This window comes from Falco rusticolus, chromosome 7 (genome assembly GCF_015220075.1).
Source record: "Falco rusticolus isolate bFalRus1 chromosome 7, bFalRus1.pri, whole genome shotgun sequence".
Classification (NCBI taxonomy): domain Eukaryota; kingdom Metazoa; phylum Chordata; class Aves; order Falconiformes; family Falconidae; genus Falco; species Falco rusticolus.
The window spans coordinates 44,577,939-44,597,251 of NC_051193.1; the positions used below are offsets into that span (position 1 = coordinate 44,577,939).

At 35.0% G+C, this 19,313-nt stretch overlaps 1 protein-coding gene across 3 annotated transcripts in view; it reads left to right on the plus strand.

The window, feature by feature from the left end:
* The window catches only part of FUT8 (fucosyltransferase 8), a 126,526-nt gene that overhangs the window by 54,137 nt on the left and 53,076 nt on the right, over nucleotides 1-19,313 (plus strand). For 2 of the 3 annotated variants that reach the window (XM_037395729.1, XM_037395730.1), the window contains 2 exons: nucleotides 9,197-9,622; nucleotides 19,193-19,308. In XM_037395729.1, coding sequence (XP_037251626.1) covers nucleotides 9,420-9,622; nucleotides 19,193-19,308 — 319 coding nt within the window. In that variant the 5' untranslated portion in view covers nucleotides 9,197-9,419. The remainder of the gene's footprint in view (nucleotides 1-9,196; nucleotides 9,623-19,192; nucleotides 19,309-19,313) is intronic. The other variant, XM_037395731.1, reaches the window with a different exon arrangement.

Genomic DNA, 19,313 nt, shown 5'->3' on the forward strand with positions numbered 1-19,313 from the left:
AAGCTGTGAAGAGTAATGAGGTCGCCCATCAGCCTCCTTTTCTCCAAACCAGACAAGCCCCAAGTCCTTAGCTGCTCATCGCAGGACATTCCTTCCAGCCCTTTCACCAGCTTTGTTGCACTTCTCTGGATGTATTTAATGACCTTCACATCTTTCTTAAGTTGTGGGACCCAGAAGTGCACACAGTGCTCAAGGTGAGGCTGCAGCCATGCTGGATACAGTGGATTAATCACCTCTTCTGACCGGCTGGTTATACTGTGTTTGATGCACCCCAGGGTGCACGTCACCCTCTTGGTTGACAGCAAGCCTAATACAAGTCAGCAGTGTGCCCTGGCAGCCAGTGCCCCCAGATCCCTTTCTGCAGGGCTGCTCTTCAGCCGCTCCTCTCCCAGTTTGTACTTGTGCCTGCCATTACTCCATCCTTGGTGCAGAATCCGGCATTTTGACTTGTTAAATTTCAACTTATTAATGCTCCAATCTAGATCCCTCTGCAAGGCAACTTGTTCCTCAAGAGAATCAACAGCACCTCCCAGTTTGGTATTGTCAGCAAACTTGCTAATGGTACATTCAACTCCTGCATCCAGATCATTGATATTGAACAGAACTGGCCCTAGAATTGAACCCCGCGGAACACCACCGGTCACCGGTCCCCGGCCAGATGTAGCCTAATTCCCTGCTGTGCTTTGAGCTCTGCCCTTCAGCCAGTTCTTCACCCAGCACACCATGAACCTGCTCACCCCACAGCCGGACAACTTGTCCAGAAGGATGCTGTGAGGGACAGCATCAAAAGCCTTACTAAAATACAGAAAATCTACATGCAATGCTTCCCCTTTATCCACTAGTCAGGTGAACTTACCATAGAAGGATATCAAATTAGTTAAAAAGGACTTTCCCTTTATGAACACATGTTGGCTGCCTGATGATTGCACTATTCTTTAAATGCTTTTCAATAGTACCCAGTATATTCTTCTCCATAATTTTCCCAGGAACTGGTGTTAAACCAACAGGTTTGTATTTCCCTGGGTCTTCCCTCACACCCTTTTTGTAAATGGGGATAACGCTGGCTAGCTTCCACTTTGCAGGGACCTCCCCAGACTCCCAAGACCTTTGACAGATGATCGAGAGGGGTCCTACCATTAACATCTGCTAGTTGAGCTGTTAGCGGGTACCACTGATGAGTCTTACTCTGTTGTCTTTACTTCCTGCCTATCAGGTATTTTTATATCTTGACATATATAAATATTTATATGGAATACATTAATCATATATATGTAATGTGTATATATGATATATATCCTGCCCAAACTTTCTCTTCTACTTGCTGAACAATCCCAGCTCTCTCAACCTCTCATTGTATGGGCACATTCTTCAATCTCATAATAATCTTTGTCACCCTTTGCTGCACCTGCTCCAGTACAACCATGTGATGTACTAAAAAGAACTTCATCCAATATGGCATGTTGTACAGAATAAACTATCACGGGAACTTTTAATAGTGAACTATTTATTTGATCATGAAAAAGAAATAGTAGTCTTTAGTTTTCTACATATCCTATTGAATCTATTTTCTCTGTCTTTTACTTTTCACTTTATAAAATATTTTGAATCAAATATTTGTATCTTCTATGAACAGATTTTTGGAGTTTTTTTAGGAAACATTTGCAGTAACGTCTCCTGATTGACATGAAACTTCCTCAGCTTTTCCTGGTGGATGATGTTTAGACCTGTGGTAGATAAAAATCCAGAAAGTTTTAAAGATTGTTTTGTTTTGTTTTAAACTTAGCTTAACACTGATGGGCTGAGGGTCTGTCAGTAATTGAGGTCGCTACACAAGATGCTGTATAAGTACTAAAGTAAAATGAGAGTTCATGTCTTAGGGAAGGGCAACCTAGGTAACAACCAAAGGGATACACAGAAGAGAATGAGGAGATACTAAAGCATATTTAATGCAGTAGTATTTAGTCATGGTAGTATGCTTTCTAAGAAGATGATTTTTGTTAGTGAAATCTTAAAAATACTAAACTAACTTTACTTCACTTTTAGGCAAAACTAACAGTGATGTGCAGGCTCAATCTAAGTTGCGCATACAGTGTAACAAGTTTTTGGAGTGTTTCACATTTAGTGGTAAGTCATTTTGAGTGAATCTAGGTCAGTAGGTGATTGAGCCAAAAGTAGACTTGCTTAGCTTGCTTTGAATGGAATCTAAAATAACTTGAAGCTGTATATTGCCAAGAAAAAGCATAATGCTATTCTGGGGTCATAATTCTGGATAGGAAGCAAAAATACGCATGGAGAAAATCTCCACTCCGTCACTGAATTTGTTACTGAAAGTGTGTTGGGAATAGTAAGTGAATAAGTCATGGAAAATATCCTTTCTTTGAAACGATGGTACTGGGCTATTCAGGTTTCTAATTTCTAAGTACCTTTTACAATAAACAGAAGGCATTATGGGTCAAGATGAGGAAAGATAGTATATATTTATTTTTTCATTGATTATTCATTTTTGCTATAGCAAAATAACTTAGGGGATGTACATCATTTGTCCAGATGATGTTGGAGCTACTCTTCAGCCGCTCTTTTTATTATCATTTTAATTAAGTTAGTGTTCTCTTTACTGTTTCCTTTAGTTGTTTTGTAAACACTGCATTGCATTGTATTGAAGCAATGGTTTTTAACCAAAACTTCCCTGTTAAGCTGATAAATATTTTTATATGCTTACAATCAATTGTGGCTTACATGTATAATATACACAGTTTGATTTCCTGATTAAGGCATTGAAGCAGTCCCTTGTTGTTATGTAAATATTCTGTGTTATCTTTAATGGGGTCTAAATAAATCTGTGACACTGACCACATTTTCTGTGCATTGAATTTAGCAGTAAATAAATTTTAATTTTTCCTTTCTCACAATGTTAGTTTCCATTCAACTGATGCATTAGAGATTGCCTATTCCTAATGATTTATAATAGCAAGTATTTAACAGAACTTTTTTGTTTGATTAAATAATACTGCATATTTTGTATTGAATTTTTATGATAGAGCTACTGGATTAAATTAAACCTGAAAAATAACTTAGTGTAGGTCATACTTTCCTTTCAACTTAGTATTTGCTTTTAAATTACTTTGTTCTTATTTGCAAAACTTTTTCCTGATACTGGTTTGATTTCTTTAGTAGCTGAAACAGAAGTTTGAAATAACAAGTGAATTTATAAGGTGTGACAGAAAACTCCTACATTTAAATACAAACCCCCTTGATGTTAATTACCACCAACATCTATTTGTTTCTTATTGTTTTGAGAAGGTTTCATAGCTGTCTGTAGTCTCTTCTTTTTCAGTCTCCTATGCAACCAGGAGTCCCTTTGCATTCATATGCACAAGATTTTTTCCATTGTTTCTATGTGCGAACTGCTCTATTTCAGATAGATAAAAGCAGTGTCCTTTACAAGCCTGCATTCAAGAATCCCTGAAGGTTACCAACTTATCTGTGGCATCTGCAGCCCCATGCTGATAGTGGCATTTTTTGCTTCTTTTGCCACTATGCTGTTGTGTGCTGCTGCTTCTACTGAACTTTGTGTCTTTCAGTCCACGCCTAGCACCTACATCAGTGCTGTGACTGGGATTTCTGTGGATGTTAACTGGGTTCTTCTGAATGGGAGATGATTTCCCTGAGAGATCAGATTGAAACCCTCCTAACTGGGTGTGGTGATAAAATTTAAAAAGAAAATTAGCTTCAGAGATTGCTGCAGAGATAATTCCAACAGCTGTTGGAGGGAATAGAGGAATACATTCTTTTTCACCCCAAACATCTAGGGTAAGCCCTTCCAAAGAGATAAAAGAGGTATCTTACTACACTATTTTAGAAGGTGACATTATAAAAATGTAGTCAACCATTCTCAGAATCCCCTAGAAGGGAGACAAGAACTAAACTAAAATTGCATGGAAGAAAATGCAAATTAGCTAATTGTCAATACACTGTTTTAATGTGCTTATGCACTGGAAAATACAAGGGTATGGGTAAATCCAATAAAATATAACACAAGAAATCATGGTAAATCTCAAGGGATAATTAGTAAATTAAAATACATGGCTTCCTACGGTAAAAGAAATTAACATAGTATTTTGCATGTGGAGATCTTTCAGAAACTGGTTATAAGCTGTAGAAATTGAAAGTTTAAAAAATGTGATAATTTTGCCTTTTCATGTCCCTATTTGCTCTTTTATTTCTGGTAGTCTTATATTTATTATAATTTAATTTATTTTAAAGGTCTCTATGGACTTTGAAATATTGAAGTACTTTGACATCTTGCATTCCCAGAACAGTAATGAAATGGAAGAAAAAATGTAAAAGGCACATGACAGTATAAGTCAGTAGTTAAGAGTAGTTAAAACTCATGTATAATTAGAAATACCACATCTGAGATACAGGCTGACTTGTTTAATGTTAGTTCAGAATGTTCTTCCTATTTATTCAGTTTGGCATCTTTGTATTTAACTGTACTATGACCTAACTTATAAAAAGAACAATGACATCATTAGAGATTCATAGGAATCAGGTAAAACATGCTATCTTTTGTGTATTATATAAAATGTTTGAGTAGTTTCAGAACTCTGTATTCTTTAATATATGAAGTCCATTAATTTTGACATAATTTTATACATTTTCAGGAAGTAAAAAACAGTTTACTATTAAAGAAAGTTAAATTTAAAGGGTCGGTACTTTAAAATCACTTGTATAAAAGCAATGTGAAGGTGCTACAAGAACAATGTACTTGAAAATAATTACTGTACACCATTAATTGCTTGAGATATATGGTGATGTAAATAAAAATATTAGTGATTTTTTCCCCCATATATACTTGAAAATTGTATAAGCTTTTGAGAGTCAGAGGTACTTGACAATTATATCCTCAGAGCCACAGACAAGTACTTGATGAAGCTATCATTCCATTCTCTCCCTCAAAGATTGTCTGTTAGTTCTCCTGTCTGAGTTTCTATTTATCATTTTAAACCAAACACTCAAGAAGTTACTTTTTTTTTTTAATAATGAGTTCTAAATTTTTTTTTAATGAAGTATATATAGGATGCTTTAACCCTTTTAAGATGTGATCTTTTTTGTGTTTGATAACACAAACCCTTCAATAATACTTAAAATACTGGGTTTTTAACATTTTAAATATTGTCAAAGTATTTGCATCATATCAGATCAAAGGCTTATCTAGCCTGATTTCTCTCCAAGACTGGCTTGTAGTGGATGTCTAGGGAAAACTGTAAGAACCGGGATACTATGGTGATACTACCCTGGTATATTCTCTGGTTTCCAACAATATGTGACTTGGGATTCTGAGAGTATTGGGTGGTATCTTTGTGGCAGTCTTTGAGTTTTAATTTTCCTTGAAATGGTCTAATGGCCTTTTAAATGTAAACTTTTAACACCTACAGTGTTTGATTAAACTGAGTTTCACGCTGGAATTACACAGTTTGAGAAATACCTTCTTTGGTTTTGAATCTATTAAACCAGAATGTTTTATTAATTATCTCCTTGTACTAAAAGTAGCAACAGACAATTATACGCTCTTTACTTTCTCATACCATTGATGATTTTTATAGATTTACCATGTTAATTCCTCAGTTGTCATTTCTACTAATCTCTTTACTCACACATAGTTACTGAGGGCCATTCTTGTGTCTGTGGGTTTTTGGTTTGTTTGTTTAGTGTGGTTTTCTGTTTGTTGTTGTTTTTTTTTTTAAAAAAAAAAAAACAAACAACAAAACAACAAACACAAACTGTGAGGACTTTGTTGCTTTTTGCCCAATGTTGAGCTGATATTTTGTAGAATTACCTATCATGGCTAAAATCCATTCCTGATGGATAATGATTCAAAGGTCATCTATACACAACTCTACACACTGATATAAACTGATTTTTAATTTTATTTCTTCACTAGACAGTGTCTTGATATATTTCAGTTTGTTGCTATCACCTGTTGTACTACATGTACAGACTTTGTTACCTCCATTTTCACCTTGTTTTCCAAATAATTTATAAATATATTAAACTGTATGAATTCTGCCATGAGTCCCAGTGAGGTCCATGATCATTCTTTCTACTTTGATTGCCTAGCCTTACTGTACGTTTATTTTTTAATGATGTGGTGACTCACATGATGAATGGCCTTCCAGGCAGTTTAGTTTCTTTGAAAATATCAACTACATAACAATTAGAACTGGTTCTCTCTTGGTTGTGTGTTTATTTGCATCTTCAAAAGGACTTTAATAAATTTATGAAGCACAATTTCTTTTTCCAAAAGCTGTCTTAGTACTTTTTTACTTTGGTTACATTCATCCTTACGTCTGCAGTTTTATTTCCTGTTATTTCTACCAGTTTCCCTGGCCTGTAGTTGTTGGGATGTCTGCTGTAGCCCTTACGAAGAATTCAGTTTACTGTTTTCATTTTCCATTCCTTTGGTACAAAGTGATTATAATTGAGAGGTTAATTATTAAACTATTGCATCCTTTAACTTCTTTAGAACTGTTGGAAGAATACCATGTGTTCCTGACGACTTGCTGTATTAATTTTGTGGATGTGTTTGGTAGCCTGACTAACACTATTGTTTGAGACAGACCAATGCATCCTCTTACAAAGGAGATACCTGATTTGTGAATCTGCTTAAGCTCCTGTGTTATGAAAAAAAGGATTGAAAAAAAGAAAGGCAGTATTTTCCTTGCAAAGTACTCTAAACAGTTCTTATATACTTGCATTGTTTGTTGACCTTGGAGACCCTAGTAAGCCATGTGCTTTGGATGAAAGGTTCAGTATTACTTTTTATGTCTTTAATCATTTGGTCATGCTTGTAACTTTTAAAAAGGATACTTTCTTTGCTCATTATAATAGTCACTAAAACTACTGTTTTAGTTAAGGCCATGATATCTTTCCAGGTGGCATGGAATACACTTCTTTTTTAAAATACTTCCTCTTCTTGAAATTAATCACAGCTGTAGTGAATATTTTACTTTGTTGCTCCTAAAAGGAGATGATATCTGATTATATTATGCAGACCGTTAGGAAGTAGTCCTCCAGTGGAAACTTTTTGATCTAAGTTCTGCAAACTGCTTGTGATTGATTAAGCAGTAATTTTGTGTCTGTAGCATCTATTTATTCTCATCACAATTCCCAGCATAATACTTACCCAATCAGCAGAGGAATATTTGAAGTCCCCTATTATTTTTTCTTTCCTTGCCTTCACAGACTTTGTGATTTCACTTACCCTGTTGCAGCCACAATCAACCATTTTGTGGGTGATTGGTAGTATAGATTTAAGAATACACTTTCCCACTTAAATGTCAGTCCATTGGGGTTTTATATTAATCACTCCTGCAAGTAACCAGGCTTGGTTTGCATATAGCCCCAATCACTTGTGGGTTGTGCATGGCTTATTCTGTTTCATATAATGTGGGTTCTTTTTATTTGTGCTGTGATCTGTAAAGATTGTTGAAGAAACCACTATTTTCTTGAAGGCAGTCCCAAACTTTTTTGAAGCTAAAGCAAAGCTACATAAAGCTTTCTTAGAAATCTGTAGAAAATGACATGCTCCTAGTGTGGGATTACGTTAAAAAAGAAAACTGATCTGCTTATAACACCTTGACACAGATACATTCGATGGAAAAGCCCGAGAGAGGTACTACAAATGTTTTCCATTTCATTAGTAATACTCAGTTTACAAATAAATTATCTTGTGTATCATCTTACTAGTCTTAAGTGGAATTTTTCTGCCTCTTTCAAAAATATGCAAACAAAACCACTTCTGCAAGATAACTAGAGAAATTTTTCAGCATTTTTAATAGTGTTTTAGATTTTTTGTAACTGGAAGTGTGTGCTCCAGGCATATCTCTGTGACTGGGTGAGTTCTTGCAAGTTGGCAAGTCTTGAAATGAGTTGGAAGAGAATAAAAAACCCAAATGAAATAAAAAAGAAAGTGAAAGAAACATTAACCAGAGAAGAATGACTTGGGAGGAGGTGGGTATGGATAGCATCTCAGAGGAAATATGGTGGATTTTACAGAGTTGAGAATTGAAAATAGGTTATTTTGGAAATTGAGTATAAAGAGCAAATATGTGCCTTTTACAGAAGGTAGAAATGTTATATTGCAAAGAAAGAGGAAAAGAGGTGAGAAGTACTTCAGATTTTGGATGTGCTGATCAGTTAAATTTTGAAGTGTGTTCTAGATAGAATGAGGAGACTCTTAACATTCATTGAATGATGTTTTGACAAGTAGAAAAGGAGTTGAGGTGAGTTTGCATTTTTTAAAATGCTGTGGTGTTCTTAGATGAGAGAAAATAATACCTTCAGACCATTTTTTTCCAAATGGGTTTGATAGTTTTTAAAGCAGAAGAAAAATGTTTCTAAAAGCCAGGTTTCTAAAGTCATGCCTGGTTTTCAAATGTGTGAGCATAGCAGTGCCAAATAAATTCTACTTGAAATCCCTCTTAAATGTTCAGTGTTCCTGTCTGTTTTAACAAGTACAGTGGAAGGGTAAAGAGAGAAGTTGTGATGTCTTGCAATTTTAATCAAGACATAAAGTTTTGGGTTTAATTTTAGGTGGGCATTTTAGAGGCTACTATAGATTTAAGAGTAAGATACGCAATGGGTTGTTTGTTTAAAAATTATTGCTTAAACTTTTTGCAGTGCTTGGAAGTTGCTTAATTGGTATTACAGCTGCTACTAGGCCAATCTACTTGCAAATAGTAGGATACGTTATTAGAATGGCTGTAACTTCTGTTACAGTGTGGGAGTCATGATAGCAATGGAGAAGAGAGTTCATAAAAGTGGAAAAAAAGGTGAATTTGTGTTTGAATAGAAGCTCTTTGTTGGTACTAAAGGAGACTAAGTTTAGCACAGAATGATTTTTGAACTATTTTAATGTGCGAAATGACACATGACTTAGTAAATATTTCTCTTACAAAAAACCGGCCATTTCAAAACCAAAATTAATTGCATATTCCTTAGTGGTTCATACTTGGACTCAGCATATTTTTTGTGGGAAGTTAAAAGCTTTTCTCTTTTTCTCCTTGACAGAAAGTAGTAAAGTTGTCTATCATCATTCTTGAATGTTAATGACAATACATTTAGCTTAATTGCAATCTAATATATTTTTATGTATCAGAATTATAATTTCAGATTTTTTTTATTCTTTTCACAGAATATAAATGAAGAATGATGCAGTATTAATGCTATCTATGTACAGCCCCATAAGGATCTTCTCTAAGGAGTTGCAGTAAGATAAATATTGCGAATAATTTTTCTCTGGTACAATGTGGTGAAGCAGAGGAACTGAAATTGTCTGCTCTTGTACAGGCTAAGGACTTAAAATGTTTGTTATTTTGTGAGCAGAAGTAGTTCTGGAGTGAATTGAACTTCTGAAAATGCGGCCATGGACTGGTTCCTGGCGTTGGATTATGCTTATCCTCTTTGCTTGGGGAACTTTACTCTTTTATATTGGTGGACACCTGGTACGAGACAGTGAGCACCCAGATCACTCTAGTCGTGAATTATCCAAGATACTTGCTAAACTTGAACGTTTAAAGCAGCAAAATGAAGACTTAAGGAGGATGGCAGAATCTCTCAGGTAGGATCTAAAAGTAATTAAAACTTTTCAGAAAATGGTTGAAATATGAAATACCAGAAATTAAATTGAAAGGGCTGCTTGTGGGTTTTTTTTGTAAAATCATGTTTAATATTTAAAAGTACAGATACGTGTTTTAATCGGTGCTATAAGTAACTGAAAATACATTGCAAAACCTTTAAACAAATAATGTACATCTAGTTTTGGTCTAATATAGTTATTATTTAACAGTCATTATTTAATGGTGTCCAAGCGTTACTGTGTCACAATAACAGAGTTCTGTAGGTGATTAACTTCTCAAGGCCAGCTTCAAACATGTGCAATTATGATGTTCAAACCAATTAGAACAGCTAGTGACTTTTCCACACTTCTGCATGCAGTAGCTGGAAAAACTTGTTTTAAAGGTGCTAAAAACATTTGTACAGCTTGTTGAAGATAAATGTGGACTTGCTGAAGATGAGGTGCAGTAGACTGCTGCATCATATGAATTCTTTTAACTATTTTTTTCCTTGTCTTGCTGCTAAACTTGAAACAATAATTGTAAAGTAGTAGGAACATCTCCCTTCTTATAATTATTTGTATTGTTATAGATGGGTACAATTATGTGGTATATCCAGTTTTATGAGTACGAGTATTTTCAGACAGACATATACTTCTGGTCTTTCCTAAGAACTTGGAAAGGAGAGCTTTTTAGGCAGGGTACATGCCAGAGTTAGATTGGACCTAAGTATGTGGACATCACCACGTGCGACCTAAAAGTCCTGATGGATCATGGGGACAAGTACAGAGGCTTCATATGTTGTAGGAAGCTAGAGATGAGCAAAACTCAATACAAGATTTTACAGTAATGTGTGGTGATGATTATTGGTCAAAAAGCTCTTAAGTGAGATAAATTCATTTACGGTCTCTTTCACAACTACATGCTCACAAGCACCAGGATGTGTGTGTACCAGTAGACTGGACAGGATCTCCTGTGTAGAACATGGAGAGTGAGGGGCACTGGCAGCTGAGACTTCATCATGTTTCTTGGGTGGTTCTTGCTTGGCAGGGGTACACTGATTTTGGACTTGCCTTTTAATATGCTTTAGGAGAAGATGCCGGTTTGGATCTTCTATCTTGCTATTTTTCTTCATAAATCATAGGAAGAATGATGGAATTGCAGAAATCTGTTTACCTTATTAGGATGTTTTATGGTTCTAGTCCTGCTCTGGTTGCCTTATCTTTAAGTGAGTTTGTTTCTTCCCTTCATTGAAATGAAATCACACATATGGATGCTGTAGCAGTGAAATTAATACTTTTCCTCTTAACCCTGTTGTGTTGTTTATTCTGGTGCATGCTCTCTCTTTCATGCATAGCCAGGGGTATTTGATCTGGTAGGCTGGCTACCCTGCCTGAAATTTCTTTTCACTGAACTCCATTCCTTGTTTCTGGAATGCACTGTAGGTATGGCTGTGCGCTGGTGAGGCTTTTTAGAACAAATACCTTAGTTTTGAACGTGTCAGCCCTGAAGAAGTACCTCAGCATTCATGTGATGCTGCACAGAGGTGGAGAAATGCTGCTGACCCAAGTGCCCTCTACATGACATATAAATAATCTTCACCTTGAGCAGTGTGGCCATTAATTGCTGAGTGGGCTGTAGTTTTCTGAGCTCAATTTATTAATACGTGATAGCAACTGCACTGGGAAAAAGCTTAATATGTTTTTGTTGACAGAATGGTGTAATGTAGCATATGCTGCTATGAAGAAACTTAAGCAAGATCCTATATTTGAATGAATACAATATCTTTAAATTCCTTAATTTTAGACAATAATAGTCAACCTTAGGGTTTGTTGCCTTAGAGGGGGAAATAGTTGGCCTTTAATGTAGAGATTACTGCCCTCCATGCTTTCAGCCCCCATGTTTGGCTGACTTGAATAAATGGTAATGTGATATATTGCACAGTCATTGAAATGTAACCACTTCAAAGTACACAGTGATTAGAAGAGAGTAAACATTCTTGATTTTACTGATGAGGGTACTTTTTTTTGAGGGTAGCTTCTTTTTTGTGAATACGTTGCTTAAAAATATTTCTGAGACTTTTCTTCGAAGTCTTGTATGTCACCACAGACGAATGTATGTAACCACAGGAGAATCTGAAACTCTTGCATGAGAAAGCCTGAAATGCCTTTATTAATGATTAAATGCCTATATAAATGACTTTAAATGCCAATTTTAACAGCAGCACAGCTCCAGGTTCAGTAGTCGGTGCTGGCCAGAAATGAGCCAGCTTGGGACTGGAAGATATTCAGGCATAGTTGTTTTGCTGAAAGTGAGCTGAGATTAGTGAGGTCCTAGACTTTGAGGGAAGTGCTGTATTGCAATGCAGAACGTTTTCATTATTTTTATTGAGCAAAATCCATGATACTTTATAGAGGCTTCACACATAGGTTTGAGAAATATCCTTGTCAACCTGCATCATTTAAAGTATTAAATGATAAATGTGAGATAGAATTTCTGTATGTCATTTCTTTGTTTGCCAGGTGGAAAAAGGGGTGTTAAAAATAACTGTCAGCTTTAAAATTGTCCCATTCAGAGTTGTATAACAATATGGCTATCTAAAATGAGGCATTAGCCAATAGTCCATGGTTTCAGTATCTGTGTCCTGGAAGAAATCACTGCTTCTATGAATATACATTAAAGAAGCATAAAAGTTAAGAGTGTTTTAACTTCAGAAATTTAATTAGAATTAGACAGAAAAGATTACTTTTGCTCCAGTTAACATCTTAAAGTGAAGACATAATTTATTTTAGGCTTTACTGATCAAAGGCAGAAAGGCTGGAACTATTATCTGAATATTATTGAATTGCTAGAGTTTTTGCTTTTTATACTGAAAACTCTAATTACTGATACTGGCTGTGAAATTTGAGTGGCTAAGACTACAGTCTTTATGTCAGGTTTAGCTCGTAAAGATAAACCCTATTGCCAAGTTGGGTTTTGTTACACTAAGGTAAAAAGTTGTTTTTGCTGCCCTTCTCCACTGAGATTTTATTTCTAGAGAACTAGAGTGTTTGGTTTTTTATTTCAACAGAAAAGCAGCAGACTTGTTGTGGTAAAGCTATAGAATATATTATGGTATGTGAAAGGGTTAAGCTAATGCACGAATTTAAGCATATTTCAGTAACTAACTTACAGTTAGTTTGGGAAGAGTTTAAAAAAGACCAGAGTTCCTACTTGGAAAATTGTAACAGTAAACAGGCATCTGATTAACTCTGCTAATTAAAGTATTTTGACATAATTGATAAAACTTTTGGATGGTAGAAAGCTCCAAGTTAACAGAATTTATTTGAGTGGGCAAAGGAGCTTTGTAAATGATAGAATATTAACATAGTATCTACCTGTGCCATTAATAATAGCTAGTTAGGGCAGGGACAAAGGGACAAAAACCAGGTATGATTACAAGAATTGAGTAGATGAATAAAGTTGTAACAAATTCCATTTTGAAGTTAAAGAAAATTGGTATTTCATCTTTAATTACCTTGGGACCTGAGTTAATATGGTAAAATACATTTCAATTGCCTAGCATTTCCCATTATAACGGATTCTCGTGACTTCTCTGACTTCCTTCTCACCTTATAAAAGTGTCAGGCCTCTGGGAATGTTTGAAAATAGGATCTGGGCTCTGCTTAGTTTCGTCCAGGTGTCCATGAATGCCAATGTACAATGACAAGAAGTGATCTTTCCACTCCTAGCTTTGAATGCTCTTTGGTTGCCAATTTATATAGCGGCTCCGCGTCCCCAAAGGGAACAGAAACAACAAAAAACCCAAAACCATGCCTTATGAAATATGCCTATGTGCATGCAAAGTCAAGCATTCAAAAACTGAAAAATGTCCTATCTGTGACAAAGCTTTATAAAATCTTGCTTCGCCCTTTCTTGTTGTATGATACTTAAATCATATTTGATCTTGTAATTCTTTTTGTCCTGGTTGCTTCTTTTCACGCAAGATGCATGAGAAGTAGAATTAAGGTTTCAGGGCAGTAAAGAGGTCTGTAGTGGTGTTTTGGTTTTGATTTCCCCCACCCCCAGCATTTGTTTGATTTCAAGAACTACCTCATGTTCTTCTTATTTTTTTTTCTTTTAAATATTTGTAATTTTTTACCCATATTGGTTAAGAATAGTTCGTATTTTTGTAAGGATTTTGGTGAGGTTATTTTGAGATATGTTTTTTTTTAATATATGTACCTTCACAACAGTGCAAGTTGGAACAGTCACATATTTTTGAAAATTGCCTGAAATAGAAATATTCCTTTAGGAGCTGAGTACACTTTTGTGGTGCACTTCTGATGACTTGAAATGACTTCAGGCACCACTTAGTTTTTACAGTGCATTTGGGAAGCCTTAGGTGAGAAGCTACTGTAGTTTTTCTTTTGCCAATATGATGCTTTGTAAAAACCTTACTTGTGGGCTGTAAAGAGGCACAGAGGTATATTAATGATGCAGAAGACTAACGAAATTAAAGGTGTTTTGTATTGCCTGAGTTTTAGAAATTATGTGCATGAATATTGTGGTATAATGAGATTTGGAGAGTTACCATAGTCCTTACATGCTTATTAAAAATTTTGTGTGAGCGAATCTGGGTTGATTGTGGAAGTGGCCTAGATCCCATTGGTGCAAAATTGTAATATAACTGATTTTTTATATAGATTGTTATTTTACTATTCTGTATCCAGTAGGATTGGAAGAGCCCTTTTAAGTAAACTTATTACAGATGTCACAGGTCTCGCAGCAAAAAGGGAAATCTTTACTGCAATTTTTTTAGTTATTTAGGGGAAACTCAATAGGGAGTAATAATCGAATCGGAGTATTACATAATGTTTCATTATGTAATACATAATTGTTTGCCTGTAATGTTGTTTTACCAGAAAGTTTTGTTTACTATCAGGATTATGATATGACTGCTACGGGCTGTCACTGTTGCATCTAGATGATACAAGGCTTTTAGGAGGAGGAGGAGGGCTTAAAATTACTACTCTCATAATGTCTGATTTTCTTAAATGGAAACTGGACAAGTTGTGTGTATGCCTTCATCTGTGTCCTAGACTTCCTTTTTTGCAATACATGAATGGTTCATAGTATTCATGTGCTTCTTTGTGTCCTGCTGGTTGATAGTCAAATTTTTATCATTTATGGTATATTAGTGGTATCATCTCCTGGAAGATAAGCCTGGCAGTATAGGAAACAGTGGTTTCAGAGTTCTCTTCAGGAAAAGAGAATCTTGTTAAATGCATTCATATTGTGTTCATATTAGTAATACATCACATCCCATATATATTTTCATCATAGAGTCTATTAAATATTACGTTTTGTAGAACCTGCAATTCTTCTAATAAATACAATAACCTGTTTTTTAATCTGAATAGGAGCATGCGTTAGAACAGGAATGGAAAAGGGCAAAATGTAATCCAATAAACCCAAGCACCAGTATTTGTAGACATTATTCTCATTGTTCTGTGTGTAGCTTCAGAAAGAAGAGGTAAGATTTTAATTTTGGAAGAGCGCTATAATTGCTTTAATGTAGTTGGTGCTGAGGCTGGTATAGATTCCAAACTCTGGATCAATTAACCATAAGCAAATCTATTGAAGTACTTCTATCAATTACTGTGGGTAGTTGCTGGGCCCAGTAAGCCTGTAGTAAGCACAGAAAGGGAGTTTGATACAAGAATAGCTTTGGGTTGATAAAAATTTAAATACATATAATAGAAAACTGTACTTTAAAATAATACTTGACATGTCTTAAGTTTTAAGCTGAGGGTACTGCACAGGCCAGTGAGTGAGGGAGGAACTATAAAACTATATGGTCTGCATCTCTGCTCTTACTGGTTTTTGTGCAGTTCTCAAATTAAAGGGAAGGGACACATTTTCAGTGGATATAAATCAGGACTGATCAGGGCTGTGCTGATTTATTTTAGTTTGTGATGCTGCTTGCTCTTTATTTGTGAGTGACATTTTTATGCAGTGTTTTCTTTCAGTTTTATTTACTTAGGAGGTTTTATTTTAGAAGGGTGAAGTGACAACTTACATTCTTTTTGTGTGTGTGTTAGTGGTCATTAATAATTAAACATGATTTTCTTCTTGGGGGAAAAAAAATGTGAAACAAAAGTTAGTCATAATGTGTCTTTAGTCAATTGTAAACCTTCCAGCCCCATACAAGGAACTCAGGGAGACATTAATGAAGGAATGAGAAAATACATGAGTGTGAACTTGTAAAATCTTACATTTTTCCTTTTGCTGATAAATTAGTGTAACCTTTTAAATACAGAATGGGTTTTATAATTTATTTCTTGTTCTAATTTTTTTTACAATTATTTTACACAGAATGGCAATTCTTCCAGCTAAACTGAATGTCACTACAATTAATTTTTGAGTGTTTCTTTTTGCCTTCAGAGAATGAGATTAGAGATCGCTACTTTGCCATTGCCCATCTGTTACCTGAAGGTGATGAGAAAGTGGCCTCAGTGTCATGGCTGATGTACACAGAATTCTTTTTTCTGTCTTCAAGTGTAGATGTTTTACTAAACAAGGGACAAAGCAGAAACAGATTATCCCTACAACATAATCTTTTTGATGTTTAAAATTACACAGTATTATCTTTATTTGATGTGAATTCATTATGGAAAATATGATTTATATTTACTATAAAATGGTAGTAAACAGCAAGCAAAAATCATGTCTTGTAAATAGTAAGAAAATTAATTCAAACAAAACCACTGTTTGGTCTATTATCATGGCTGCCCCTGTAAGTGGATTATGATTTTGTTTATTTTGTATTTATAACTTAATTTACAATGTTTTCATAGCAATAAGTGAAGGATATTCTGTGCTAGATGCTTACTGACATGTTCTTTTATTGTTCATTAGAATCATCATAGCTTAGATGAACTTACTTTAAACTCACTTCTCAAATTTTAAGGAGCAAGTCAGTTTTCAGGACTTAATTTGGTTTGAAAACTTACGTATATGTTTTTCAACAGGAATTCTTACTCATAACAGTGCATTTTTCCTAGGATATTCTGCACTAGAAGTTATCTAGATAGATGGATGTCATGAGTACAGATAAGGATTTTAATTCAGACACTTTTCCCTCAAATATTGCCTTATCTCCAACTCAGATGATATAGAGGGCAGTAACAAGCAAGCTGTGCTGGTTTCAGAAAAGAACCTTTTCCTTAATTTTGAGACTGGATGAAAGTGAGGAAGACAGCAATTCCATATCTGATGAGTTAACAGATGTAGAGACAAAACTGCAAAAAGAATAAGTTATATTAGTTTTATCCTAAATTTATATAATTTTTGGAAGTCCAAACAACTAGATGAGGAGAATGCCTTCCACCCCCATCCTAGCTCCTTTTATCTAAGTATGTTATTCCAAAGTATGTTGAATGTTAAATGGGATGTACTTTTCTTTTTTAAAAAACTTAATCATATCAAATGGTCAGAAATATTGTCTTTCATATCATCCACACCCATGCTTCTGTAGAATTCTGTAATTGCTACTTTAACAGACTTTCCTTATGTTCAGAGGATGTCTGTGCTGGCTGAAGATTTCTTATGGTAATTTTTTTGTATCCTTTTACCTTATTGTTATTCACAAATTCTACCTTTAAGCAATGTGACTTATACAAGATAAGCCATTCCATTTTCCTGATAATTTTGTGTTTAGTTGTCCTGTCACAACTGAAATTGAGATACCAAGTTGGCAAATCACGAATATATTTCAACCTTGTGGTTTTAAACTCATGCAAGTGCTTAGATGTGTTTTAATATGATTTTTAAAGTTTTATTGGTACTTTCTTGTACATGGCAATACAGTACCATGTCTCAGTTTGATATCATACTGTGCGTTTGTTGCAGAAGCAAATTCATAAATGGATTGTTCATACAGAGGGAATGTATTTATGGAGTGCACGTGTTTAAGATTAAAATATTTTCCTCAGTTTCGTTGTGCTTGTTCCTCAGTGTATAAAAGAAAAGATTATATGAGCAATTACTGTTAATTCTTTTTTATTTACCATGGTAGTTTTAAAACACAATAGTTTTGTAATAATTTAATTATTTCTAATTTGCTTTCAATAGAGAGCTTTAAGAATGCAGGATTTTTTACTAAATTTCTGTCAGGCTAGGTAGCTTCCTTTTCCACCTCTCCCACCCACCTCTGAAAAAAGGGGCTTAAATTCTATGCTTCCTGTTATATACCTTTCTGATGCTCATACTAGGTATTTAGTCTCTTCAAATGGAAATTTCATCAGTTCATAAGTTTTTATTGGTATTTAATTATCCAGATCTGAGAGACGTTAAAGACATCTCAGTAGCATCTTTAGAATGCTGTCATTTCATCTTTAGGGTGAAGATACTGCTTCTGACCAGTACTTTATGCTAGATGTCTGGCAAGGAGTCTTCCCGTATGGTGCCTTGAATCTCCATGTGTATGTGTGTGGAGAGAATATTCCTTTCTTTTTATGCTCACATTCCATTATGAATGAAGAATCGTCTTCATGGTCTGAAAGAATTCTGTATTCTTTACAGTCCATAAGACTTTTCCTTACACATCTGCTTCCTCTTTTCCATTTCAGGGCCAGGTGTTATAAAAGTCTTAATAAAATGTGGAATAATTTTTAATCCTTGGATCCACCAGAAGTATCATTTCTCTAGATATGAAAGGGGGTTTTATTTTCACTGCATTGATTTTTACTTAGTGAGGCAAATAGAAGATAGCCTCTTATTTCTGTACTTCAATGTTTTCAGTGTATTAGTATGTGGTTTCAAGCTGAGATTATGAGCAAACCTCAGTAATAGCTTCAGGGCTGATTTATGGCTCATAGATTTCTGGATACGTGTTTCCATACTTCTCCTGTGCTCACACAGTTGTTATAGTTGCTGGTGTTGTTTAAGGTGATCAACAGTTTAGAATACTAGAGTTGTCATAAAAAAAATCATGATTGTATATTTAAGAAGCCAAGATTTTGTTCCGAGTCCAGTAAATACAGTGAAATCATCTTGTGCCAATATGTAGGAAGATTTAACTTGAAAGTGGAGTTCCAGTGCTGGACCTCTGCTTCTCTAAGAATATATGGCCAGCATTCAAGACCAGAATGTATTTCATGTGTGAATATAAAAAGTAGCTAGAACTTGAGTTTTGTGAAGGAACATCCTTCAATTAGGCTTTGCTTGTGTGCCAGTCGGCCCATGAAGTGGTCTCAGTTAAGCTGCTGCAAATACTATTTTCACAAGTAGAGCCTAGGATTGATCTTGTCAATGAGTGGAAGTCTTGTAAACAGCACAGTTTAGCACCAGGTTGAGTCTGTGTGCTGTAACTGTGTTATGCAATGTTTTTCTTCTATGGAATTGCCTTTCAAAAATCTGTATTTATGTTAATATGTTTAATATCTTCTGTTTTTTAAAAATTGCCAGGAAAGCCTATCAGCAAAGCAGTGTAGAACAAATATGAGAGGAGAACTGAGCTGTTAATGCAAGTAATTTATCAAATAACCAATATATTTCTAAGTCATGTAATTTCTTTATTTTCTATTTCCTAGGATACCAGATGGTCCCATTGATCAAGGACCAGCTGCAGGAAAGGTACATGCTTTAGAGGAGCAACTTTTAAAGGCCAAAGAACAGATAGAGAACTATAAGAAGCGGACAGGAGATGGTTGG